Source organism: Sciurus carolinensis, chromosome 16 (genome assembly GCF_902686445.1).
Source record: "Sciurus carolinensis chromosome 16, mSciCar1.2, whole genome shotgun sequence".
NCBI lineage: Eukaryota > Metazoa > Chordata > Mammalia > Rodentia > Sciuridae > Sciurus > Sciurus carolinensis.
In genome coordinates this window covers 41365049-41390766 of record NC_062228.1, presented here as the reverse complement: position 1 = coordinate 41390766, position 25718 = coordinate 41365049, and the positions used below count along the sequence as shown (strand labels likewise).

Below are 25718 nucleotides of genomic sequence, written 5' to 3'. Positions count from 1 at the left end.
GACCTGAAGCCCTGGGGTGGGGGTGGTAGGTTGGAGGTGAGTGGGGAGGTGGGCAGGGTTTGTGTGGGGCTTCGCAAGCAATGATAGGGGTTTGCCTTTTCTCCTTAGGAGGTGGGAGCCCTGGAAGGGTTTGGAACAGAAGAGGATGGGATGACTTACTGCACTCACTAGGGAGGAGAGCCTGTGAGGGCAGGGACCAGGGTAGGAAGGTCAGGCAGGAAGCCACTTGAGTCGCCTGGACAGGAGCAGGGTGGCAGCAGTGAAGGGGCTGAGCGACTGTGGTTTTCGGAAGGCAGAACCAGAGGATTTATGAGGACCTAGGTGTAGGGTGTGGAAGAAAGAGAAGGGTCCAGGGTGACACAAGGTCATGGTCTGAGCAGTTGGGAGGATGGTTTGTTATTGATTGATCAGGGAAGATGGGGTGAGGGGCTGGAAAGGGGACACAAAAGTCAGGAATTCTGCTTTGAACATGTCAGGTGTGAGATGTTTGGTACACGGGCTGAGTTTGGTAGAAAGGTCCATGGTAGGGATATAAATTTGGGATTTGCCAACAGAAGCCAGGGGGCTGGATGAGATCTCCCAGGGAATGATCAAAGGTCACTCAGGGTTTAGAAGTCAGGTAAGAAAAAGGACCAGCAAAGAATTCCAAGAGCCACCAGCAAGGTAGGAGGCGAAGTGAGAAGAGGGTGATCCTTCTGTCACAGGTCACTGATGAGTCAAATAAGATGTGGGCTAGGGCTTGACTGTTGGATTCAGCGATTTGGAGCTCACGGGGGACCATGACAAGACTCAGCCTGGAGATGGGGCACAAACAAGACTTCCTGAGCTAGGCAGGCCTGGACTGAGTGAGCCAGGCAGAGACTCTACACTTCTGCTCATCCCCTCTCTCCGAAGGAAAGTGGGTTAGGCCGGAGGTGCCTGCCAACCCATTAGTCATTCCAGGCACATCCTGGATGTCCCCACTCACCTCCTTGGGGTACTACCAAGACTTCAGAGGGAGCATCTGTCATCCCAGGGAGGTACCTGACACATGCTTACTGGGAGGACACAAGGACATTTGTGTGCTTGGGAGCAGGTCTCAGTAGGGTTCTGGCTGCTCACCCAACGGTGTAGGGTTTCCATGGGACTCAGGTCTCCAGAGGGAAGATTGATTGTCTTAGGGGAGTCTCCAAGGTGGATGACCAGAGTGGGATCCATAAGCAATTCCCATGACCTTACAGACAGCCTCAAGTAAAGGCATCCCCTCCTGGCCATTCTCCAGGCACAGTGACAGGGGAGCAGGTCCAGGTTACAGGGCCATGGTGGGTGGCCAGGGGAAGCTTCCTGGGGTAGTGTTGATCTGGGGAGAGGGCTGCCATAGTGTGGGACATTCTGCCCTGGGCAGAGTGTTTCCTTGGGCCCAATACAGATGCACAAGGTTCATCCTCTCTGCCAAAGTCAGGGTCAGACTAGCTCTCTGCTGCCCCCTAGACTGGGGGCCCCACCTGGAAATTAGGGAAACCAAGTCTTAGATGGGCAGTACTGATCTGAGGCCACATGGCTGACTCCTCAGTGCTTCTAGGAATGAGGTTGCAGCCAGTGTCCTGGCTTGGCTTGACTTCCCCAGTCCTCCCCAAATCAGCCTGTCTATTCCCACCACACACACGGTGGGCAGGTGGCTCATTCTACCACCCAGACCTCCATGGCCCACCCCTGCGACCTCCACTGTCTTCTGCTGCCTCTCAGAAATAGGTCAGCATGCACTGCAGCACCCGCAGGGAACAATGGCCCTTTCTTCATTCCTCCAAGGAGCCGGGTAAGCCCCATCAGGCCAAACATCTTAATGTGATAAAAACCACCCAGGAAAGGCTCAGGGAAGAAGGGCGGGAGGAGGAGACTCAAGGGAGGCCTGCTAGTTGGGGAAACTCGCATCTGATCCTCGCCTGGCCTGGCCTCCTGCCTGGGAGGACCTACAGGGACCAGAGAGCAGTTGTCCCACTGGGTAGACAGGAATGTGGAGGCCTCAGGACCAGCATCTCTCTGGTTGTCAATCAGACACCTAACAGAGGCTCAGCAGTACCTCTTGGCCCATCCCACGTCCAGTAGGCCAAGTTCCTACTTCTCTTCTTCCTGAAGACTAGGATTCCACAAGGGCTGGGCTTGTCCGCTGCTGTTCCCTCATCAGGCGGATCTAGTGGGCCTGAACACAGGGTGTGAGGAGGGAGGCCTGAACTCATCAACACCACCAGGAGGAACTGGGCAGACACCCTGGTGGCATTCCAACAGCTCCCACAGTTCCTCCTCTATTCAATCACCCGTGGGGCTCCCAGCCCTGTCCTCAGCATCCTCTTCCTCCTTCTGATCCTCTGCCACTCCTTCAAGCCCACCTCCCTTGGTTCACCCACACAGTGCCCAGAACAACCTGTGAATCATGATAGGGATTTCTGCACCTTCAAGCATGAACCGGGGGCAGGTGCTAGAGGTTTTTCAGGCCCACAGGGAAAGGCCCTTGAGGACCTCAGAGACACTGGTTAGCACACGTGGTCCTTTCAGACACACGGGAAGAAGTCCTGAATGGTAGCCCGAGACCACGTGTCCAAAACAATAGTGGTCCTCCCTGCCACACCACTACCCCTGCAGAACTCAGCGTCTGAGTCCCAGCCACTTGGCACCTGAATAATGCTGTGTCTTTTTCAGACCCCAGCTCTGGAAGGTGAGGTGCGAGGTGTGGCTCCCCCAAAGATTAGATCTGTGAGGCTCAACCAGGCTGAGCTGTTTTTACAGGGGTGGGGTCTTCACAGGGTGGGTGGCTCAGGGCCCCGGATGCCCCCAGCTCCAACATACCCAGCTCCTTTCAAGGCCACCCAGCCCCCGCTGGCTTCCAACCTCACTGGCTTTTGGCAAATCCTGCTCCGCCAGGTCCTGAGAACTGCTGCCGGATGGAGCAACTCAAAGGCCCTTTAGAAACCCCACAGCCCACCCAGGCCCTGGGCCCATCGCAACAGATGCTGGAGGTGGCTCCCCTCCCTTGCCCCCCGAAGCAGACCCAGGACGCAGCTTACATCTGGAGGTTGAGGCACAGGAATTATTTTGTCCTTATCTGGATGTATTTAGGGCTCCTGGGATGTGACCAGAAAACCAAATGGGGCTTTCATGGCTGTCCAGACTAGAAATCTGTGTCGACCGGGGACGGGGGTGAGGGGTAGCACCGTGGACAAGGAGTGAATGCAGATTGGAGGCCACAGCCGTGTCCTCGTCCAGCCTCGCCTGTGGGCCTGGCAGGTGGAGTGGGCAGACTCTGCCCTGATGGATGTGTGACTCCCTCCCCAGGCCCCACCCGCTGGGAGGGACCCTTGTCCAGGGGCTGAGCCTTAGGTCCCACCAGTGCTTCTTTTGTTCGTGTGGCCTGTGGGGCTGGGATTCTCTCCTCTTGGGCAGACCCAAATGCAGATCTCCCGCACAGTTACCTGATTCATTTGTAGGATAGTGAGACCCACATAAGCCAGATGTGGCCCTACTTCTTTCTAATTGCCAGGGAGCTCAGAGCTGAACAGGTGCTGAGTCCTCACTCACCATGGGAACTTGCTCTGCAGACCACAGCTTGATCTCTGAACATTTCCCATTGTTTCAGGAAGCAGCGAGCGGGGCCCATCCCCTTTCCACCCCCAGACATCTGGAGACCACAGGAGCAGCCCCCTCTTGCCTGCACCCTTCAGAGACCCAGAAGGATGGGTCTTTTGCCCAAGCACAGGGCAGGCCTTTCCGATTCTACTTGCATGGGACCTCAGGAGCCTGCAACCCCTTCACTCCTCCTCAGAGACCCCAAGCGGAGGGCTGAGTGGGTCCTGGCGCCCCCACTTCACAGACAAGGAAATTAGTCCTTCATGTCAAGGTGTAGATGCCACTCTGGACACCAGGCTGTGTAGTCACTCACCAATTTACTCAGCAGAAGCATCCTGAGCATCTGCAGGGTGTGGGACACTCAGGTGTTGGAGGCAGGCATAGTGGGTGACTGCTGGGGGGCAGGAGCTGTGCACAGAACTAGCAAACAGAGTTGCAAGACACACCTGGCAACAGCTGTAAATGAGCTGAGGGCCTCACATGGTGTACCTCCCTAAGATCTCATCATAACCCTGTTTTAGAGACAGGACTAGAGAGGTCAGCAGGAAGACCTTCCCGCCTGAGCAGGGAGCAAGCAGGTCTGAGCCCAGCTGGGATTTCACGTTGTATAATGGGGGCAGACCCAAGGGGAGTGGCAGGCTGTCGGTGTCCAGACCCCAGGCCGAGCCAAGAGTCTCTGCCAGGTTGTCAGACCCATCCCTGCCTTAGTGGCTACTGACTACCCTAAGACCTGAAAATGCACCAATTGCTCTCACTCACCCACTGAAACATGTTAATAGCTCCAGAACCAGAAAAATGTTAACAGCTCCAAGAACCAGAAACATGTTAACAGCTCCAAGAAACAAGGTCTCTTCAGAGTCTACGTCCACAGCCTGGGTTCTAGGTCAAGGAGGGGCTCCCGGATGGGAAAAAGGGGGATAGAAGGTACAGAAACCTAGAGCGAGGCTGTGATGTGGGCAGAGGGTTCCACACCTGGCTCAGGCTAGGAGGGCTCTAAGGAGAAGATGCTTACTCCCCAAGTCCCCCCATGAATTTGGCAGGCAGGAGAGTGGCCAGGCCTTGCTTTAGGAGGCCACCTCTGGCCAACAGGTTTGAAAGGACAGGACACAACTAGGGACCTGAGCTATAGGTGGTCCATGTGGAGATGCACAGGAGTGGCCACCCTCTGTCATGGTGCAGGTGTTAGGGCCACTTCATTTTGCTGGCTCCACCTCATGCAGGGGTAGGAGAGTGGACAGAGGAACTCAGGACCTGGCTGACTGGACAAGGTGCCATTTCCAATGCCAGGGACTGAGCAGGAGGCTGATGATGAACCCAAAATGGGCCTTGCTGGGTTCGAGGGGCCCAGTGGCATCCACACGTCTCCTGTCCCCCCACCCACTCCTCCTGCAGGGGGCACCTCAGAACCAGAAACATGTTAACAGCTTCCTTCCTCAGTGTGGTATCCAGACCCCCACAAAGAAGGCTGGGCTGCTAACGGGGGCCCCAGGCCTGATGCCTCCCATCTCTCCCCTACAGGGAACATCATTGGCTCGGGCATCTTCATCTCACCCAAGGGTGTCCTTGAGCACTCAGGCTCCGTGGGTCTGGCCCTCTTCGTCTGGGTCCTGGGTGGGGGCGTGACAGCTCTGGGCTCTCTCTGCTATGCAGAGCTGGGAGTTGCCATCCCCAAGTCCGGCGGGGACTACGCCTACGTCACAGAGATCTTCGGGGGCCTGGCTGGGTGAGTGTGGCACTCTGGTGGGGTAGGGGACAGTTTCTCTGGAACAGAATGACTCTTGAACCATGGACCTGTCTCCTCTTCTGCTTCCCATATTACAGGGAGGTCATGAGAGTGAGTGGAAGGAAGGGGCTGGGGCTGTCTGGTAGGCTTCTGAGGCCAAGGTGGGTGGCACCTATGCTCACCCCAGTCCATGGGCAACTGCTGACCCCTTGACCTCTCTGTGTTTCCTCTTAAATGGAGCTTCCTCTAAGCCCCACTTTTATGGAGGGGAACCCCTTACTCTCTGAAACTTTTAGACAATGCTGGTTATCAGGCAAGGAGGGCCTTGATTTTAGTAAAATCCATCTGTTCCACGAGGAGGGGGAGAGGCATGAATCCTCCCCCCAGACCCTGCCCCCTCACACAGCTCCCTGACATTCCTTATTCACCCATGAACATTTGCTGAGCACCTGCTTTGAGTTAAGGCCTGGGGATGCTGTGATAAAAAGATTTTTTCCTGTCTTCAAGTTGCTCACAAAGCAGAGAGGAACAGCCCCTCAAATGTGATTGATATGATCCAGAGGACCCTTGCTTTGAGGGTGTGGGCAAGAGGCAGCAACCACCCCAGAGAGAACAGGGTGCATGCCACCCAGGGAAGGCTCCCAGGAAAATCCACAGTTTGCACCAAGCCTTGGAAGGGTAGGGTTTTTCTCAGCTTCCTGGCCAGTGAGGAGGTCATTCGGTGGGAGCATGCACAGAGGGCATGGTGGCCTGGCCAGTGCAAACTATCTGTTGTAGCGAGAGGCAAGATCAGGTTCCTGGCAGGCACCAGGGCTTGAAGGAGATGGGGGTTTGGAGTTGTTGCAGTTGTCTGGAGGAGTCCTGCCAAGAGCCTTAAAGGTACAGGCAGACACCAACATCCTTTAGGAACCGAATTCAGGAGGACTGGTACCCACTGTCCCATTTGAGAGGCTTCATAGATGGTGGTCCCTGGGACAGGGAGGGAGGGGGTTCTCAAGTTGTCGGGGGTTGTGTGCCATGTGCAGGTAGGTACTCAGTCAGATCTTGGGTGAAGGGTTTGGAGCTCAGAGGAAGGGTCCAGGCTGAAGTATACAAAGTTTGATGCTGAATGACTTGATCCAGTTCTTAACTTGGCAACTCTGGAGGAAGCCCTGGCAGAGCATGCACACCCCTGTGGGTGTGTCCATGGCTGCTCATCTCTGGGGAGAAAGGTTCTCAAAGGGGCTGGGACTCACAGAAGCTGAAGAATCATGCTGTGGTCCTAGAAAGAACACTGAGGAAGGGGAGAGAAAGAAAAGGGTCAGGACCCACAGGCACCCAGCATGGAGGGGAGGGTAGAAGGGACTCCCAGCAAGGAAGGACTATCAAAATAGAATGTCCCAGAAGCCAAGGAGGGAGGGCTGTGCCAAGAAGGGGTACGGGGTGTGACTCAGTGACCAAGGAGTTCTGGTATTCCTGATAAGGTACTCCCCACCCTCAAAGGTAGGCCAGACCTAGGACAGGACCCAAAGGCAGACCCTCCCCTGAGTGCAGGCAGAACCCCTGAGAACAGAGCCCCCAGGCCACCATGGGCACCCTGCAGAGGTAAGATTCTAGAAAAAGAGGTATAAATCATGATTCCCCACCCCCACAGCCAGGACCCTTTTCAGGGTCCACTTCCTACAGACCAAAGGTCTCCCTTCGTGGGCACCACTGCCCAGCTTCAACCATCTTCAGCCATAGGCTGTGCTGAAAACAACCAAGGGGCACAGGGTGGTCATTAGAAAGGTATTTGGCTCCCCAATGGCGCATGCCTCAAATCCCAGTGACTCAGGAGGCTGAAGCAAGAGGATTGCAAGTTCAAGGCCAGTCTCAGCAACTTAGTGAGGCCCTAAGCAACTTAGCAAGACACTGTCTCAAAATAAAAAATAAAAAGGGCTGGGGATGTGACTTAGTGACTGAGTGCCCCTAGGTTCAGTCCCTAGTATGGGGGTGGGGGTGGGGAGAAAAAAGAAAGAATGAATGAAAAACAGAAAAGAAGAAAGGCCGTTAGTTCCCACATCCTTCCCAATACCTGCTCAAGGACAATCTTGCCTCCCAGGCCTCTGGCAGCCTCACCGGGCCCTGGTGCTGGTCCCAGCTCAGTCCCACTCCCTATACTCGGGCTGGGTCTTCTGGGAGGGGCTGGAGATGCCTGTGCCACTCTGGCCTTTGCTCTTTCTAGATTCCTGCTGCTCTGGAGTGCTGTCCTCATCATGTACCCCACCAGCCTGGCTGTCATCTCCATGACCTTCTCCAACTACGTGCTGCAACCTGTGTTCCCCAACTGCATCCCCCCAACTGCTGCCTCCCGTGTGCTCTCCATGGCCTGCCTGAGTGAGTGGCCTCTGAATGAGCCTCTGTCCCCAGAGCAGCTGACGGCCCCACCCCACCCTGCTCTCTGTTCCGGGTGCAGGGACAGCCCGATGGGATCCCCCAACTGTCAGCTGCCTGCAATGTCATCTCGAGAACCATGTTCTTGCATTCTGGCTGCTGCAGGGCTGCTGCCTGGGCTGGACTTGCCTGTGGTCCACACTGAGCCACAGGTGCCCCCGCTTCCCTCCCCAGTGCTCCTGACGTGGGTGAATGGCTCCAGTGTGCGCTGGGCCACACGCATCCAGGACATCTTCACGGGTGGAAAACTGCTGGCCCTGTCACTCATCATTGGCGTTGGCTTTGTCCAGATCTTCCAAGGTAGGGCCAGGGTAGGGGTGTGGACGGGGATGGGGAGACTGTGCTGACCCCTGATATCTGGACCCTCAGGACATTTCGAGGAACTGAGGCCCAGCAATGCCTTCACCTTCTGGATGACACCCTCCGTGGGTCACCTGGCCCTGGCCTTCCTCCAGGGCTCCTTTGCCTTCAGTGGCTGGAACTTCCTCAACTATGTCACCGAGGAGCTGGTTGACCCTCGAAAGTGAGTGGGGCATCTGGCCAGGAACTGTGAAGGGGTTAGTCCCGCCCATGGGAGAAGCAGCCTGTTGGCACAGATCTGCTGTTACCTATGGCTCAGGCTGGTCATCTGCTGCCCCATGGGAACAGTCCTGGAAAGAAAGCCAGGACACTCTGTTCTAGCCTGGTCCCATTCTATGTGACTGTGGATGCATCAGAGCCCCTTGCTGGGCCTCAGAAAGACTCAGCATCATCGTCCTGCTTTAAATAGATCCAGTGATTTGCATTTGGCCCAAAATTATACATATGCACACAACATGGTGCCTACAAATGAAGCCAATGACTGCATCTGACGCTCGGCCAGGGATCTTTGGGCTGAGACAAATAGAGTCCCCAGGGAGACCCAGACCTGCAGACCAGGCTTTAAGGGAACTCAGGGGGTTGTCCAGGCAAATTGAAGCTGTATCCAGTTTTCTCTTTATGTACAAACGTTAGTGAGACGCCACCCTCAGGTCAGGACGTGGCTTCCTCCCTCATCTGCTCTTTCTCCTCCCAGCCTGTTGTCAGGTAGGGGTGGAGGGAAAGGTGGGCACCAATGTCCCAAGCAACAGTGCTATCCCCGACCTGCCCCAACACCCAGCAGACACAGGAGATGAGACTTAATGCTGCTGCTGTTGCTGGTCCCACCTGGGCAGGGTATCCACCCCCCAGGGACTGTCACTGATGCCCCCACTGACGCCTCCAGGAACCTACCTCGTGCCATCTTCATCTCTATCCCCCTGGTGACCTTCGTGTACACGTTCACCAATGTGGCCTACTTCACTGCCATGTCACCCCAGGAGCTGCTGTCTTCCAACGCAGTGGCCGTGGTAAGTGGGGGCGTCTGCCTGGTCCCCGGCCCTGCCCCACCCCTACCCCAGCCTCATGTCCTACCTCTCTTCTGTGCCCACGCAGACCTTCGGGGAGAAGCTGCTGGGCTACTTTTCATGGGTCATGCCCGTCTCCGTGGCACTTTCCACTTTTGGAGGGATCAATGGCTACCTGTTCACCTCCTCCAGGTGACTAGGCTGGGGAGGGGTTGTCATGGTGAGGCAAGGCAGGTGCCTTGGTGTGTGCGAACCATGCTGGGGACAACCAGAAAGGAAAGCTGAATGATGACCTGCCAGTAACAAGTGTCTGATCCCAACCCTAAGGTAAAGAAAGCAAGAGAGAGGCAGGCTAGCTGAGGGTGGGAACTGTCCAGTGGGGCTACTAGGGCCTGGAGTGGGTCAGAGGTGAGAGCTTGAGAGGGGATATCAGGTCCAGAGCTGAGGTCCAGGATCTAGCTGGTAGGAAGGTGCAGAGGCTGGGTTCATGGCCCCTACCCATTCTGTTCCCACCCCCAGGCTGTGCTTCTCTGGAGCCCGAGAGGGGCACTTGCCCAGCCTGCTAGCAATGATCCATGTCAGACACTGCACCCCTATCCCTGCCCTCCTTGTCTGTGTAAGTTTGGGGACCCAGGCCAGGCAGCATGTGGAGTCAGGGCCACCCAGCAATGGGGAGTTTTCTGGATGATGCCAGGGATGGCCGTGGAGGACAGCCCACGGAGAGTGGGGGTAGGGTGGGGAGTCACACCACCTCCTGGCCAGAGTGGGAGGGCCCAGGACAGGCGGGAGGGCAGGAGGCAGGTGGGAGTCCAGCTGTCAGCCTCGGGTCCTCTGGGTCCTCTCCCAGTGCGGGGCCACGGCGGTGATCATGCTCGTAGGAGATACGTACACGCTCATCAACTACGTGTCCTTCATCAACTACCTCTGCTATGGCGTCACCATCCTGGGCCTGCTCATCCTGCGCTGGAGGCGGCCGGCACTCCACAGGCCCATCAAGGTGAGGCCCCCAGAGAAAACAGGTAGGCTGATGTGCCAGAAACCGTCAGGGCCACCCTGGGCACCAGGGACAGGGCCAATGACAACATGTCAGTGAATGCACCTTTTTCAGAGGGCTGGGCCTTCCCAGCACTAGCATATTCCCTCCTCATAACAACCCCATGAGGAGAACGCTTTGAATAGTCCCAGTCTACAGATAGGGAAAATGAGGCTAAGGAACTTACTCAAGGTCACACAGGCTGCGGGCAACACAGCCAGCATCCCCTATCCCATGTGAAAACAAAAGATGGTAAACCAAACTAAAAGAAAAGGCCCTCCATTTGCCCATAAAGCCTTAAGTGGAGAAGTGCTTATGCCTGAAATGTGAAACCCCCAAAAATAGCTGAACTCCAGACAAGTACAAGCAAAAAAGTCCCCATATGACAGCTGTGTAGAGGTCAGGGCGGCTGAAACTGACCGAGTCGCAACAGTTTGGCCAACTGGTCAACCCACGTATTGGCTTCCAGCACAATGGGCTACTGCCAGGAGTGGGGCCCTCAGGCCCCAGCTCCCAGGAAAGGAAAGGAAGCCTCAGACCCAGGGGTTTGGGTGTAGGGCAGGAGAGCCACCGGGGAACCTGCACCACCTGCACTCCTGTCCATCCTTCTGCAGGTGAACCTGCTTGTCCCAGTTGCGTACTTGGTATTCTGGGCATTCCTGCTGGTCTTCAGCTTCATCTCAGAGCCCATGGTCTGTGGGGTTGGCATCATCATCATCCTCACAGGGGTGCCCATTTTCTTCCTGGGAGTGTTCTGGAGAAGGAAACCAAAGTGTGTACACAGACTCACAGGTGAGCTGGTGGCCTTGCTGAGTAGCCAGGGCTTGGAGAGGGGATCCTCTTGGGGTCTTGCTCCAGAACAGGTTCTCGCAGATGTTCAGCCTGTAACAAAGAGTCCAACCCCTTCCACATATCTCCACAACATGTGGCTGAAGAGGGAGCAGCTCCCTGAAGACCCTTGCCCAGGGGAGGTATCCAGAGGTGGGGTCACCCCTGACCCAAAGGACAGGTCCCAAGGTCCATCTGCCCCTCTGTCTGTCTGTCCTCAGAGTCCATGACACGCTGGGGCCAGGAGCTGTGTTTCGTGGTTTACCCCCAGAGCTCCCCCGAGGAGGAGGAAAATGGCCCCTGCCAGCCCTTCCCACTGCCGGCCACAGACAAGCCCTTAAAGACACAATGAGACATTTGTAGAGACTGAAGCAGCTGTTTCTGTTTACATGTTGTTTATTGAGGAGGTGTTTTTGCAAAAACTTTTTTTTTTCTGGAAAGAAGAGATATGACTCTTAGAGGCCTGTCGTAAGGAAGCCCAGACAATGTGGATGGGGTTTCCTTTCTTAGCACTGCCCTGCTAGCTTTTTCTGAAAAGATCTACAAATAAACAGGGCTGGTTGTTCGCTTGTGCTCAGGGGAGTCCCTGGTGGACCCTGATGGGGGCAGGTGGTGGCATACCTTGCTGGGGGGCGCACGCGTTGCTAGTTGGGAAGATGCCGTGGCGGACGCTGGAGGATATGCCACTGAGGAGCCTCTCAACATCGGGGGTCCTTGCCGCCTGACCTAGGGCTGGCTCTGTGAGCCCAGAGCCAACTTCCCCAAAGGGACGGTGAGGATGGAAAGCAGCTCCATCTGCCCCTTCCACAGGTCACTCCTTGCCAACCTGAGCTTAGCCACTCAGGAGAGCCCAGGGATTCCTGGCCAGGATCATCTTTCTTCTTATAAATCACCAGAGTGAGTGTCATGACTTGAGTGTGCCCAGCCTCACCCTGGTTTACAGGTGGGGAAACAGACCCTGAGACAGGATGGAATGGATTTGGCTACTGTCAGTTGGCGCCTTAGCCTCTGTCCCCTGAGAAAGCACAGAGCAGGATGTCCTGGGAGTCTCAGGGCTTGCAAAAGACCTCATGGCCCTCAACCTCATACCCACATTTCCGGCCCTGCTGCAATACCCTGGGGATTGACCCCTTAGTCAGATCACAAAGGGCAAAGGACACCAGCCTGGCCATGCCCATGCCATCACAGGCCTGAGGGTAGGCGCGGAAGCCTCCTAGCCCAGCTCCTCTGGGGGCCCTGCTAGGAAGGATGGGAAGAGGGCTCAGTGTGTACAGAGCCCTCACCACTGGTGAAGTCCAGTACCCCCCGGGGCCCCTTTCAGTCCTAGTACTATAGCTTCTGGCACGGCTCTGGGGGGCTGCTGGTGCCACCACAGAATGAATAAGTGAGAAGTCACATAAAACCCTGCAGAGAGCCCTGCCCTGGCCCCCCTACCTCTCTGGAAATGGATTCCCAGGTTGGAACTGGAGTGGGGGAGTAGGTAGAAGTGAGACCCCAAGGTGCTCGTGTGTGCTGGGACTCCAAAGATAGGCTCATCCCTCCACCCTCTTTCCCCGCCCCAACCCCCAGGGCCCGCCTGCCATGCCCACCCAAGTTGATGCAGGCTGCTGGCTCAGGGCCCAGACCCTCCAGTGGGGCTGCTGGTGGGCCTCTTTCTCTGCAAGAAAGGACGCGGAGGCAGGGTAGAAATGACTGTGTATTCCCTGGTTACAAAGCGGGGCTATGGCGGTCACCAGCATGTCTTGTGGGTCAGCAGACCAGCAAAGCCTCGTCGTCACTGGCCTCCAATGTTGGGGAGCAGGGTGGTGGGGGGCTTCTGCAGACCTCCAGTGGCTCTGGTGAGTGGGGGTCTGGGGTGCTGCTGGCAGTGGGAGCCGGGGGGTAAGGGTCCTGGGCCAAGCAAGGCTCAGGAAGTGTGTCCGAAGGGGCCGGGTTATCCGCCAGAGGGTCCCTACAGGCCTTTCTGTCCTTGTTCACAGGCCCGTACTCTGGGTCTCGCAGGCCCGCGGGTGGGGGTGGCACTGAAGTTCCCACCTCTGGTGCATGGCCAGGGGCACTGGGAGGCGCATCCCCAGCTGCTCTGGGGCTGCCTGTGTCCGTGTGGGATGCTGGGGGCTCCGGGGCGGCCCCTGGTGCAGGCTGGAGGAGCCCATCGCCCAGCACCGTCTGCGAGGTACGTGCAGCGGTCAGCAGTGGAATCTGGCCCCGAGGTGCCCGTGGCCGGTGAAAAAGTCGGTTCCAGAGGCGGCCCAGGCGGCGGCGGGAGGGCCCCCGGCGGGAAGCATGCCGTCGCATCTGTCTCCTCATGGCTGTGCGGAGGTTCTGTAGCACCGAGGCCTAGAGGGTGGGGCAGCAGCTAAGGGCATGCGTGGCCACTCAGGAGCAGAGGTCAGCACACCCCCAAGGAACCCAAGACCAACTTGTATCCCTTCACCTGGCTGGGGCCCCTGATGTCACCTGGCCCAGCTCTCACCTCCCCCTTCTTTGACCCCTGAACCAGGCTAACCCAAACACTGTCCTGCCTGGCCCTTTGCCATCCTGGTCTTAGATGCTCTCTGAGGTCCAGCAGCAAGTCTGGGACCTGTGGGTCTCACACCTGCTCGGGCTCACCTGGGATGCACTGTAGACAGGAAAATCCTCCACGGGTGGGATGAGGCCCTGTGCAATGAGCTGACCATAGGAGGGGGGTGCCTCCCGCCGCACAAACTCAGCCTCTAAGCGTGTCATCTGGGTCTCAAAGGCCCTGAAAGCAGTGGGCAGAGGGGAAGTATGGCAGGGCTGGCCAGGACCTGCCGCAGCAACGGGACTCAGGGACTCTGCCCCTCCATCTGGAATATGAGAGCTGCCCAGACCCAGCATGCCCAAGAGCAGTCCCCACCTGGATGGCCCGAGCCTCCGTGTGCAAACCCACAGCCGCATGCGCAGCGGGTGAGGAAACCGAGGGCCCATGGCCCCGACGAGGCGCCCACCTGTACTCCTGCGTGCGCAGCGAGTAGAGCTTGAAGGCGCAGCCCAGGGCGATGACGAGCAGCAGGCCACACACCAGGCTGCCGATGAGGGCAGCTGTGATGACCTTGCGGGGCACAGCGGCCAGGCAGCCGTGCTCATCGCTGCCGTCCTGGCAGTCCTCCTGGCCGTCACAGCGCCATGTCTCAAAAATGCACAGGTTGGTCCCGCAGTGGAAGGTGCCGGGCTGGCAGGAGAAGCAGTTCTTCTCGTCGGCGCCATCGGGGCAGCTCTTCTGGTTGTTGCAGCGGTCGGCAGGCGCATAGCACAGGCCACTGCCGCCCTCGCAGGGGTATTGGTCGGGTGGGCAGGCAGGGCAGCCCTGCTCATCCCGGCCGCTGGCACAGTGCCACCAGCCATCACAGCGCTGTGGCTCTGAGAAGCAACCCTGGTCACCGACGCCACTGTCATCCCCCTCGCTGCTGCTCCCGCAAGGCTGCTCCCACGGGAGGCAGTAGCCCTTCACCTGGTAGGTGGCGTTGAAGCCATGGCCAGCGCTGCGGGCGCGGGCGTGGTAGGCTACGGTGAGGCGGCCCTGCGCAGCCTCGAGGCTCACGGGCCGGTGGTTGCTGCGGTAGGAAAGCGTCTGCAGCAGGCGGTCCCCGCGCTCGCCCAGGCCCTCGTACACCTGCACATAGTCGTCATAACCCAGCCGCAGCTCCAGCTGCAGCAGCACGCGCCGCGGGTCCTGCGTGTCCACCAGCCACGTGCAGTGAAGGTCCGAGGGCCCACGGGCCGCCCCAAACAGGTCTGGGGAGGCAAAGGAGCCATAGAAGCTGCCCAGCCGCCGGCCGCACGCCAGGTCAGGGCAGCCAGCCTCATCGGAACCATCGCCGCAGTCCTGTGTGCCGTCGCAGCGCCGCTCCACGGGCAGGCAGCGCGTGGACCGGGCCCCGCTGCAGGGAAAGGTGCCCCCAGGGCACAGGCTGCCTGGAGGCTCAGAGGCGGGGGCAGAGCAGTTGCCCTCATCGGATCCGTCGCCACACTCATCCACGGTGTTGCACTGCCACGGGCCCGGGAGGCACTTGCCGTTGTCACAGCGGAACTCATCTGGCTGGCAGGACACCTGGCCCAGCTTCCCTGTAGGCAAGGAGGTAGCAGGAGGCAGTCAGGGGAGAGCAGTGCCTCCCTCCAGCATGGGGGCTTGGGGACAGGAGTGGGCAGGTCACCCACATCGCAGCTGGGGCTCAGGAAGGGCAGGGCCACTGACAGGCAGATTGCTGGGATGCCCAAGTGGGCTCATTCCCTGATCTGACCTGAGGGTGAGGGGAGAGTCCCCCTCTAGCCGAGTCTGTGAAGTGAAGCCAGGGACCTGGAGAGGTTCTGAGGCAGCAGCACTGCAGTCCCACCCACATCCTAGGATTATCAGGGCTGGTCAGGGCGAGCCCTGCAAGGAGGAGAGGGCACTGCCCGACCCAGGAGCCAAACACTGAGTGCTCCATGGTGACCCCACCCTGACCTCCGATTGGCGTCACCTCTGATGTAGGAGAGGCGGAAACCCTGGGCTTGGCCGGAGCTAGAAGCGTCTGAGTGGAAGAAGATCCAGACGTGGTCCCTGGCAGAGATGAAGGCGGGCGGGATGGCAGAGCCGCAGAGCCGGAAGGCCTCTTGGCGAGGCGGGGCCGCTGGGCCCAACAGGAGCCAGTCCAGGGAGCACTGGTGGGACTCCTCCACATCAAAGTTGCGGAAACTACAGGGACAGAAAGGACCACAGAAATGGGCAGGGCAGGCAGAGACCCCATGGACTGGCAGAGTGGTCAGGCCAGCACTCACAGCAAGGAAGGTCAACCCTGCCCCTACACACCTCCCCTGCCCCGCGTCTCCCAAACTGCCTACTCCTCCACTCCTACTCCTTCTGTCCCCATGCTGTTCCCTCCCAGAGGTCCAAGGGCAGCTCCCTGAACAATCATGACATCTGTGGGCAGCAACGGTCACACTTAATTCTGCTGCAGCTCCCTCTCTTCCTCCATCAGCACAGCGCTCCAGTCCAAGGCCAGAGTGGGAGGGTCAGGAGCCACCCTGACACTTTCCTTGAAGGGTGGAGGCTGAAAGGCCCAGATCCCTCCCAGACCTGGTCAGCTGGAACGGACCCAGCACGAACTCCCAGATACCAACACTGCAGGTGAGGCTGTGCCCACAGGTCCAATGCTGCAGCTGGGTGACAGGTAATCACCTAGGGAGGAACACTGGCCCTGCAGCCATGGCCTTGTGGCCATGGGGAAACTGAAGCACAGAAACCAAGCCAGTACCTGTTCATGGCCTTCACATCCCTGTCTTTTGGTGCTATGGAGTAACGGGGCCGTGGTGTGGGGTGGGGTCTGGACTTTGGCATTTAAGAGAACTAAAGCAGATGGAATCCATGCTGAGCCCCTAGTCAAATGACCCCATGACCATTTGAGGCCAGGTCTTTCAGCTCTTCAGTGCCACTTCCGGTTCACATCCCCTTGTTTCCCTCTGCACTTCTCTGCAGCTCAAGGGCACAAGCTCCTGCCTGGTTCCCTTTCCTACTGAGACCACCACAGGCCCCTTGGAAAAACCCCGATCTGGGCTCTGTGCCAGCCTGGCCTCAAGCCATCCTTGCAGGACAGAGGAGAGCTCGGCTACCTCACAGGCAGTCAGATCATGCCCACCAGTTCCCAGGGCTCAAGACAAGAAGAGGTGTGGCTTGGGACACCCAGTCACAGAGGCCCAGCGAGCTTGGCACACTCACATGCTCAAGTGCATTCACACAGGCACACACATGGTCACACGTGTCCTCTCAGACACCTCATGCTTATGCTCTCTGCATCTACAGACACGGGCTCATGCACATGCATGTGCTCACACATGCAATCTCACACACGTGTCCTTTATGCCCGCTCAGGAATGGACTTGTGCAAGTCTGCAAACACATGTGCACACTCACACACCTGTCCATACCCACCTGTTTGCCCACCCCACCTGCCAAGGACCTAAGGTTCCACACTGATTCCCCCCAACACCCTCAAGGCCCTCTTACCTGATGGTGATCATGTCCCCACGGTCACCCTGGATGTACCAGCTGCAGTTGGTGCCTGGGGGGTAGTTGAGGGGCCAGGCTGGGCTGTAGATGACGCCGCGCCGTTCTGTATGCTGCTCCAGCTTCCCACTGCAGGCAGCTGTCAGGAGAGGAGGCTGAGAAGTGCCCACCCCAACTCTGGGTGGGAAGTGGGCTGGGGGCGGGCTTGAGCACAAGCCTTTCCCGTGGTGTGATCAAGTGCTGCTGAGGGTAGCCAGGCCATGGCTGGCCATGAACTTGAGACTTCACAGAAGTAGGGGCAGGGGGTCCGAGAGGGTCCCCCTGGCCTTGGGGCAGCATAGCACCCATCCTATGCTGTTTGCCAGAGCCTAGGTCTCTTGCAGGGCTGAGAGCATGCCACCAATTCCTGTTGGCAACCAGCACCTGCCAGTGCAGCACCATTGCCTCAGGGCCTCAGCTCAGGGAGAATTCTGCACCCTGGGCCTGACAGGCTTACCAGCCATCTCACGAGGGTCCCCTGCCTGTGCTTCCTGGGGCTTGCTGAATGAAGACCTCAGCCCTGGGAGGACAGGGGCTTTGCTCACATTTACTGAGCACCTACTATGTACCAAGCAAAAGTGATAGGCATGCTGAGTAAGGCAGGAAAAAGCCCTGCCCTGTGGAACTCACAGGCTGGGGAGGGAAGCAGACAGACTTACGCAGAAGACCTGGTGAAGATTATGAAACAGATGTGAAGGGAGGCAGCAATGTCCAGAAGTGGCTGAAAACACAGGCTGGGGCTGGGTACACCTTACATGGAATTGGGGTCTTATCCTAAGTGTACATGGGAAGCCACTGAAGGCAGATGTTATAACCAGAAGAAGGAAAGAGGCTCAGAGAGGATAAATGACTTGCCCAGGGTCACAAAGCCAGTGAGTGTCAGAGTCAGGATTCACTCTGGTCCTGTGAGAGGCTGAGCCAACAAGCATTTATAGAGTATCGACTGTACTCTCACGAGGGTCCCCTGCCTGTGCTTCCTGGGGCTTGCTGAATGAAGACTTCAGCCCTGGGAGGACAGGGGCTTTGCTCACATTTACTGAGCACCTACTATGTACCAACAAGCATTTATAGAGTATCGACTGTACATAGTGTCCAGGATGGGCACAGAGCACTATGTTGGCCAGTATGGTGAGGAGCCCACCACACTACTGGCTTCCCTTTAAGTGATTCGTTATCTGCACCCTCCACCTGCCAGCTCAGCATACCCAGCCTGAAGGCACCAAACCGGAAGGGGCAGCAGAATACACTCAGGCATTTCCAGGGCCAGGCAGTGGACCTATGCACTTGGCACACCCCTCTCACAATGCCCTCAAGCCTGTACCATGTCAGTTTATCTGATCTAGTCTGTGACAAAGGCAGGACCCATTATATAGATGGAGAAACTGAGGCTTAGAGAATCAAGTGATAACCAAGACCAGTGACACCCCCCGCTTGTCTTCCCACTGCCAGCACCTCCCTTTCTTGCCCCAGAAGCCACATACTCTCTGCCTCTCAGCAAGACTCTCTGGAACTCCAAATGGGGCAGCTGCAGTAAGAAGGAAAGCCTTCTGGTCTCCCTGCACCCTGTGCTCTTAGGACAAGCACAAGATCACCCACCCACCCCACCAGCCTCATGGCTCCCATAATGCCCTCACCCCCAAGCCCCTTGGTCCCGTGCATGGAGAGACTTTGCTCCTGTTGAGCCCTGGAGGGAACCTCCCTACTCTCAGCTTCAGCCCTCGGTCCAGGTCCTTTCTCAGAGAAGCCCTTCCCAAGCTGCTCAGTGAAGCTCCCATGTCCACCTCTCCTCTCTTCCCTAGCATCTGCCACAGCAGTGACTTTCCTCTCCTCCCTGGGATGGGCTGATGACAGCTTTCCACAAGAGAGCAGGGCTGTGATGCTCTAGCCCACCACCCAACCCCAGGAGCCTACAGAGCGTGGCCAGGCACTCTGGACCACTGAGTGGTCAGTCCAAGCTCCTGCTGCACATCAGTCTGCGGGACAAGCTGTGAGCTGAGGCTCCTGCTGGGGACCAGCCATGACCATGGGGTCCAGGTTATCCAAAACTATAACTACAAGTTGGATGCTCCTGAGAGCATCAAAAGGCTAGAACAGAAATGCCACCCTTGGCCCTAAAGCACGTCTGGTCACCATAAGGTCATCAGGGCCTCAATAGTCTAGCTCAGTGAGTTTATAAGCCATTGCCTCTGGACCTGGTGCTTATACACGGTCCTGGGAGGCAGCCTCTTGTGCCTCAGATTCCTCCCATTTCAGAAAATGGGAACCACGTGACCCACTCCCAGGACAGGAGTCTGAGCACTAAACAAATGGAGCAGGTCTTCGAAAGTGTGAGGTACCCCCAGGCCTAGCCTAGTTCCTGTTGACGGGTGAGCCCACTGGCCACATGGACCTCACAGAGATCTGAGTGCTGACCTGGGAGGTTTCTCCTTCCAGAAGGTGCTGGAAAGGAGGTTCCTGGGAACAGAGGTCCCAGCAAGGGGGCACAGCTTGCTCCCATGTCAAGTCTCTGGAGCACGTTAAACCAGAGAACCAGGCCTCTGGGTCAGCAAGGGCAGGAAACAGCCCTTGTTTATCTGTACCCTTGGCTCCAAGGACAGGGCTGCCACCGCCCCACAGGAGTGGACATAGATCTACCCATTGTGTTAGGGCAATAAGAGGCCAGGTGTCTTATCCACCCTGGCCAAGGAAAGCCAGGTCCCTCCAATGTCACCAGCCACCTCAGTCTCTTCCCACCTACAGTAGCCAGAATATATCTCCCTCCTACCCCTGTATCTGGCCATTCGCTCAAGGGTTGGGAAGCCTGTCCAGATGACTGGACCAGTTCCTGCTAAGTTCTGGCTTTGCACAAAGCACCAGTACCATGTCCTCCCCTATGGTCTTGCCACCAAAGGCCCCCAGCACTTCCCCAGAAATTCCCCCATCAGGGGCATCAAGAGCACTGGCCCTCTGTTACCTGTCTGCTCTTCTCCAGAGAGGACCACAGCAGGGGGTGGTCTGCAGCCACCAGCCCAGCCTGGTGCAGACCGAGTATGGAATAGAAGGGAGGCTGGCGTCTCCCAGGAGCTGGAGCTCCATCCAGGGCTCTTGACTGGATGCCACTTAGCCATGGGCCTGGTGGATGTCCCCAGCTCAGACAGCCAGCCCTCCAGCTCTGTCTCTGTAAAGGGCAGCCTTGTCCCCAACCCAGTGCACCACCCCAGGGCCCAGGCACAGGCAGGGATAAGGACATGAATCCAGTCCCAGTCTCAGGCTGCCAGACACACCATTCTGCCCTGAGCCTCAGTTTGTCCTTCAGAAAAATGGAGTCAGTATGTGTCACTTGTCTCAGTGGGATGGGCAGGAAACCTGAGGAAAGGAAAACTGGAGGCAGACATCCGAGTGATGGGGGTGCCTATCAGGGGAGGGGAGTCTCCAGGAACTGAGGGTTGTGCAAAGGTATGTAAGGGTGGGTGGACAGAGGAGAGGTTCGGAGAACCGTGTGTTTGGGAGATACTACTGCAGGAGAGGGCTTCAGGGGTGTTCGGGGCAGACAGAGAGGAATGTCCGAGCTTTAACTGGACCTGACTTCACTCTGGCAGAAGATTGCCTCCGCTCTCAATGCCCGCTTAAGTGGGAAAGAGATGACTGGGCACTTTTAAGGACAGTGTCCTTCTTTCCTGGTCCAAAAGTCGTCAAATACTCCTGAGAGGACATGAGCAAGAACTGATGAAGCACAATTTGCAGATCTAATTTCCAGAGGTGAGATCGATACCCTGGACAGCCCGCCTGGTGTAACCTGATGACAGGGAGCTGGGAGACCCACCCCAGACTCTCCGGGAAGTTGTCAGGCTGAGTGGCGAACAGCTTGAACCCTGCCCAGGTTCACCCGCTGGAGCCACCCTGGGTCCTGGGGGATGTGGGAGGTGGGTCATCTGAGCCCTGACATACCTGGGGCAGGGCAGAGACTGAGGGACAAAAATCTGTGAGGTTCCCAGGCAGCCTGGCTAGGTCCTCAGGATTATCTGAGCCCAGGCCAGTTCCGAGAAGGGGCTGGGGGAGCGGTTCCTGATCCGGTCTCCTTCACAATAGGAATGGCAGAGAAAGTGCTCCAAATGCAGGGTCACGAAGCACTGTTGGAAGGGGGCACTTAGGGCAATCAGAAGCTGGTTAGCAAGACTGGAGGGATAGAGCTAGGGTCCCACACTACCACCTATCACCACACGAACTGTGCATACAGCTCACAACACCAAGGACACCATGCATGGGCACCAATGTGCAAACAGCGACCCCTCAAGTATAGCAACGTGGACCTCCTGGGATCCAAGGTCTTCAAAGCTAAGAACAACCAAACATGAACACCCAGACAGGGGTCTTTCTCCCCCAAGCTCCATAAGTGTCCTTATCTCTGGAGCATCACTTATCTAAACCTGGAAGTGGCAGATATGTTTGGGACAACATACCCACCCATCATCTTAGCAGAAGGACTGGCCTGGGGCTCATGTTTATGAGATGTGAACCCTTCTTACCCCCTTCTCCTACTCTATCCTGACCACAAACATCTGGCTCTGGCTAAGTCAGTCTTTTCCTGGAAAAGGATGGGAGACTGGGCTGGGACACCAGGCAGGACTGGGCTGGTCAGTGCTGAGCAAGGCCAGGCCCTGGGCTAGCCCAGGTCAGCAAAGGACACATGGCTGCATAGAGTGCAGAGCTCAGATGCAGAGAAAATTAGGAGGCAGGCAGAGGTCAAGTCTTTGAGACAGGCAGGGAGACCAGTCTCTGTGACTCTGACCTTCCCATTCCCATGACCTCAGCCAGCAAGGGTGACTCCCCCTAAGAGCCCCTAATACCTGAGCCAGTCTCAGTGGGTTTCTGAAGCCAGTCAGCCCCTTAAGCAGAGCTAGAAACCTCAAGTAGCTCCTGCCCCACCATGTAGCACGGCACACAAAAAACAAGTCCAGAGTGCCAGGCTGGGTATCATAATCATTCCTGACTACTTTGAGTTAACCTTGACCCAATGTTTTTATGCAAAAGACCTGCGCTTACTTGAATAACATTTTAGGGTTTGCTGAAGATGGCTGCATATTGGCTGAATGAGCAAGAGATGGTGAGGTTTATCAGGGTGCATCAATCACAGTACAGGCTCCCTGAGTCTCCTTTCTCAGAACTCTCTGAATGGCAGCAAGGGCCACAAAGGCCTGGATTTATCCATTCACCAATCCCTGGCAGCCCCTCAGTGATGGAGGATAGATGTTCTTGGCTGCCCCTCCTGCTCCTGACAGGCTTTGCTATACTAGGCACCAGGCCAGAGCCCAAAGAGGGCCACTGGATGACCAACCCACACTGACAGGCAGGAGGCCAGCATGAAGTCTTCACTGTGTTTCTCACATCCTGTGTGTACTACTGGCCAAAGTCAATCTCTGTCCTGCAGGTCAGCTGCCTGGAGCTCACCTGTCATATGCACAGCAGTGATCCAAGGCTAGGCCCTCACCCACCGTCTACCTGCCTCTCACACACCAAGCTAATACTTCCCCAGCCCTGATGCATTCGAGAACCCGGGACCAGGAGCTAGAGACCACCCTACAGCCCAAGTCCCCAGAATTATTCAGAATGGCCTATTCTAAGCTGTTTGCTTTGCCTGCCTTGACCTTCCCATTCAAACCACAATAATGGTCTGGCCTCTCCTTTCCCCTCATCCCTACCTGACCAAACCTAGTAATCCCCGATGGCCCCGTGTGGTACAACATGTCTCCATCTCTCACAAAGAGTCAAAAGTTCTACCAATGGTCTTGGTTTCTCTGTGTCATCACGCAGTCCTACTTCTCTAAGTTGAATCACAGGTTTTTAAACACGGGTCAGCATTTCATAGCCCTAAGGAACCCCACAGCCTACAGCAGGCAAAATCTCTCAGTTGCACAGGGTGCTAGTAGTTTGCCAGTAGTAATAAGCCACACATGCCAGACACCATGTTGAACATCTTGCCATATTCATTTGTTGGACCCTAAAGACAAGATTTTGATGTAGAGCCTATATCCACCCATTTAACAAAAGAGGAAACTGAGGCTCAGGGAAGTTTAAGCTTGCCCAAGGCCAAATAACTCCTTTGCGATGCAGAAAAGATGCACAAGAACTGATTTTCTCAATAAGAGGCAAAGAGACTGCAGGGTGAGCCTGGACCTAAAAGCTGGTCCTCAGAGGTCAATAACCCAGAGGGGCTGGAAGGACAGGAGGAAAGCATTTACTTACCTAGGGCAGGAACTGCACTGCTGAGCTTCCCCGTGAGAAAGAGGTTCACTGTGGGAGACATAAAGAGAGGTCAGAAGGGCACCGTGGCCCTCAGGGTCCCAGGCACCTGCTCTGGGCCAGTGATAGGCCTTGCAGGACACAAAACAACATAGCTGAACTCAAGGTTGGTCCTCGCCACCTCACAGGGCAAGGTCAGAGTGCAGCTCGAGGCTTTTGCTCCCATGGTCCTGCTGGGATGCACAGAGGGACCCCTGAGAGAACTGGCACATCCATGGCCAGAGAGCAATGTGCCAGTCGGGTTCCGTCATACTACATCACATAACTTAGGGGGTTTCCTCTCAGATTTGGGGGCACCCATCACAGAAGAGACCTAGCTCAGTCCAGGCTGGGGCCCTGCCTTTCAAAGAGGACTCCTACCACCTGGAAGGGTTTCCTCCCTCAGATAGACTTTGTCAGCCATCTTGCCTACCCAATGGCCAGGGAGGGAAGGAAAGTTCTAATTATCCCCATTTTACAGGGACACTCAGCTAGAACAGTGACCCTCTTCACTGAATCACTCTGACCTTGAGAAGGAAAGCAAAGAATTCTCCTGCCACCTCCTTAAGTACCTACATCCATGGGATAGTCTTTTGCTTTCATCTGCTGCTCTAATCAGGGGGTCCTGGGCCCAGAAGAGAATATAGATAGAGTGGAAAGGCAGACCTAACTTCCTGGAGTTAAAGGTGCTCCCTTCCCCTATCAAAGATGCCAAGGGACCAGGGAGCGTTTCCGGAGGGTCATTGCAGACCTGGTCACCTATCCTGAACCACATCAGGACACCCAGGCTCTGCCAGGCAGACCATAACACATCATCTGAGCAGGAAGAACCTGCTCACCAGGGGACACAGCAACTCAGAACCCAGAACCCACGACCATAGCCAGATTGAGAGGTGGACATTCTGGAGGTGATATTCCTTATTAAGACCAGCTTGCACAGCTGGGGCAGAGCACCTGGTTCTTGGGGGACAGAGGAGGATACAGCTTAAAACCAATGGGGTTGTTCTTCACTTTGTCATTTCAGTTGCTTCAGCAAACCTGTCAGGTTAAAGAGCCCTCATCAGTGACATCACAGTGTGTCCCTTAATGACCCTCAGCTCTTCTAAGGGCCTCCCTCCTTCATAGAGGTAAATAAAGGAGCCATGTGAGTTGAGCATTTAACTCCTTCCTGCCCCTCACCCCAACATGGGTCCTGGAAAAGTTGACAGAAAAACTCTTGAGCAGGAAAGGAGCCCTGGCCCAGGTGCCAGGCCTGGACAGGTCTCTGGGCATCCCGGAACTCACCACCCAGTACTAAACAGGCCCGCCCGATGGGGCCAAGAGACACAAAGGGAAAATGAGTCATTCGCACAGCTGCTTCTCCCTGGAACCCTCCTCCAGCCTGCATCCTGAGTCCCCGTCCTCGGCTAGCACCCACCCCCGCCTCAACTCCAGGCAGGAAACAGTTCTTTCTTCAGCAAGCAGCCGGTCGGGCCTTTGTCAGCGGCTCTGCAGGCCCCATCTCCACCAAGCTGAGCGCCTGCCGGCGGGGCTCAGCTGCTGCTGCTGCCAACCACAGCCGCTGGCGGACCCGTCTCCTGCACGAACCCGCCGCCTGCGCGCCGCTCACCCCCGGCGCCAGAGCGCTACTCCGAGCCGGGCAGGAGCCGGGACTCCGCCGCTGGAGCCGCCCTCCCAGGCCTAAGGCCCGAGCAGGCCGAGAGTGCTGGGGAACTGCGTGCGCTCTTCGCAGCCTTGGAGCCGGAGACATCCCAGTGCGGGTTTCGGACAGAGCCGGCTGGGCGGGAGCAGGGGTCCCGCCAAGGGGACGCGGAGCTGCGAGGTTAGGGACCCGGACCCCTCCAGGCCTGCGCGGCCCACTCACCCAGGCAGACGACAGCGAGCTGCGCCCGGGCGCCCGGCGCCCCCTCCGGCCCCGTGGCCGCCCGCTTCTCCATGCCGGGGCCGGCCGCGCGCGGGCGCCGCCTCCTGCCCTCCGGCTCAGGCTCCGGCTCGGGCTGAGGCTTGCGCGACGGCTGCGGCCGCGGTGTAGGCGGCGGCTCCGGCGGCGTCTTTGTGCAGCGGCGATGCAGGCCCGCAACGAGCGGGGCCACATCGGCCGCGGCGTCACGGGCCCCACTGGGGCTCAGCGGCGGCCACCAGGCAGGACCCTCGCCCGCCGCTGCCCCTAAGTCCTGGGTGCCGCGCCGAGGCCGGCCTGCGCCCCGGGGCCCCCGGATCGCCCATGCCCCCGCAGCGCGCTGCCTGTCCGGCACCGGCGACCCCGGACCGCCCAGCGCTGCGCCCAGCCCGCCTGGCCGGGTGCCGCCAGTAGTGCGTCCGTGAGTCCGTCTGTCCTCCCGCCGGGCCCCTTGCCGGAGCAGGGAGCCTGGAGGCCGCGCGGCGCCAGCCACGTGACGCACCCGCGGAGCCGCAGTGGCGCTGACAGGGCGGGCGGAGGCGGCTGGGGCGGGCCGG

At 57.5% G+C, this 25718-nt stretch overlaps 2 protein-coding genes across 5 annotated transcripts in view; one reads left to right on the top strand and one right to left on the bottom strand.

Moving 5' to 3' along the window:
• The window catches only part of Slc7a10 (solute carrier family 7 member 10), a 14610-nt gene extending 3077 nt beyond the window's left edge, over positions 1–11533 (top strand). Inside the window, exons 2-11 of one of the 3 annotated variants that reach the window (XM_047529371.1) lie at positions 5119–5323; positions 7527–7678; positions 7910–8035; positions 8105–8258; positions 8979–9102; positions 9188–9291; positions 9619–9715; positions 9947–10096; positions 10747–10924; positions 11182–11533. In XM_047529371.1, coding sequence (XP_047385327.1) covers positions 5119–5323; positions 7527–7678; positions 7910–8035; positions 8105–8258; positions 8979–9102; positions 9188–9291; positions 9619–9715; positions 9947–10096; positions 10747–10924; positions 11182–11312 — 1421 coding nt within the window. In that variant the 3' untranslated portion in view covers positions 11313–11533. Of the gene's footprint in view, positions 1–5118; positions 5324–7526; positions 7679–7840; positions 8036–8104; positions 8259–8978; positions 9103–9187; positions 9292–9618; positions 9716–9946; positions 10097–10746; positions 10925–11181 lie in introns of all 3 variants that reach the window. The other 2 variants (XM_047529370.1, XM_047529372.1) reach the window with 2 other exon arrangements.
• Positions 11342–25718, bottom strand: Lrp3 (LDL receptor related protein 3). 2 transcript variants are annotated; one of them, XM_047529369.1, is made up of 8 exons: positions 25126–25717; positions 23226–23273; positions 20931–21112; positions 16965–17103; positions 15442–15656; positions 13930–15046; positions 13571–13703; positions 11342–13297 (listed from the first exon to the last, which is right to left on the bottom strand). In XM_047529369.1, exons 4-8 carry the CDS (start codon positions 16976–16978, stop codon positions 12710–12712), a joined length of 2067 nt encoding a protein of 688 aa, XP_047385325.1. In that variant the 5' UTR covers positions 16979–17103; positions 20931–21112; positions 23226–23273; positions 25126–25717; the 3' UTR covers positions 11342–12709. The 2 variants fall into 2 exon arrangements, with proteins under 2 accessions (XP_047385325.1, XP_047385324.1); XM_047529368.1 differs by lacking the exon at positions 20931–21112 and having other exon boundaries at positions 25126–25718.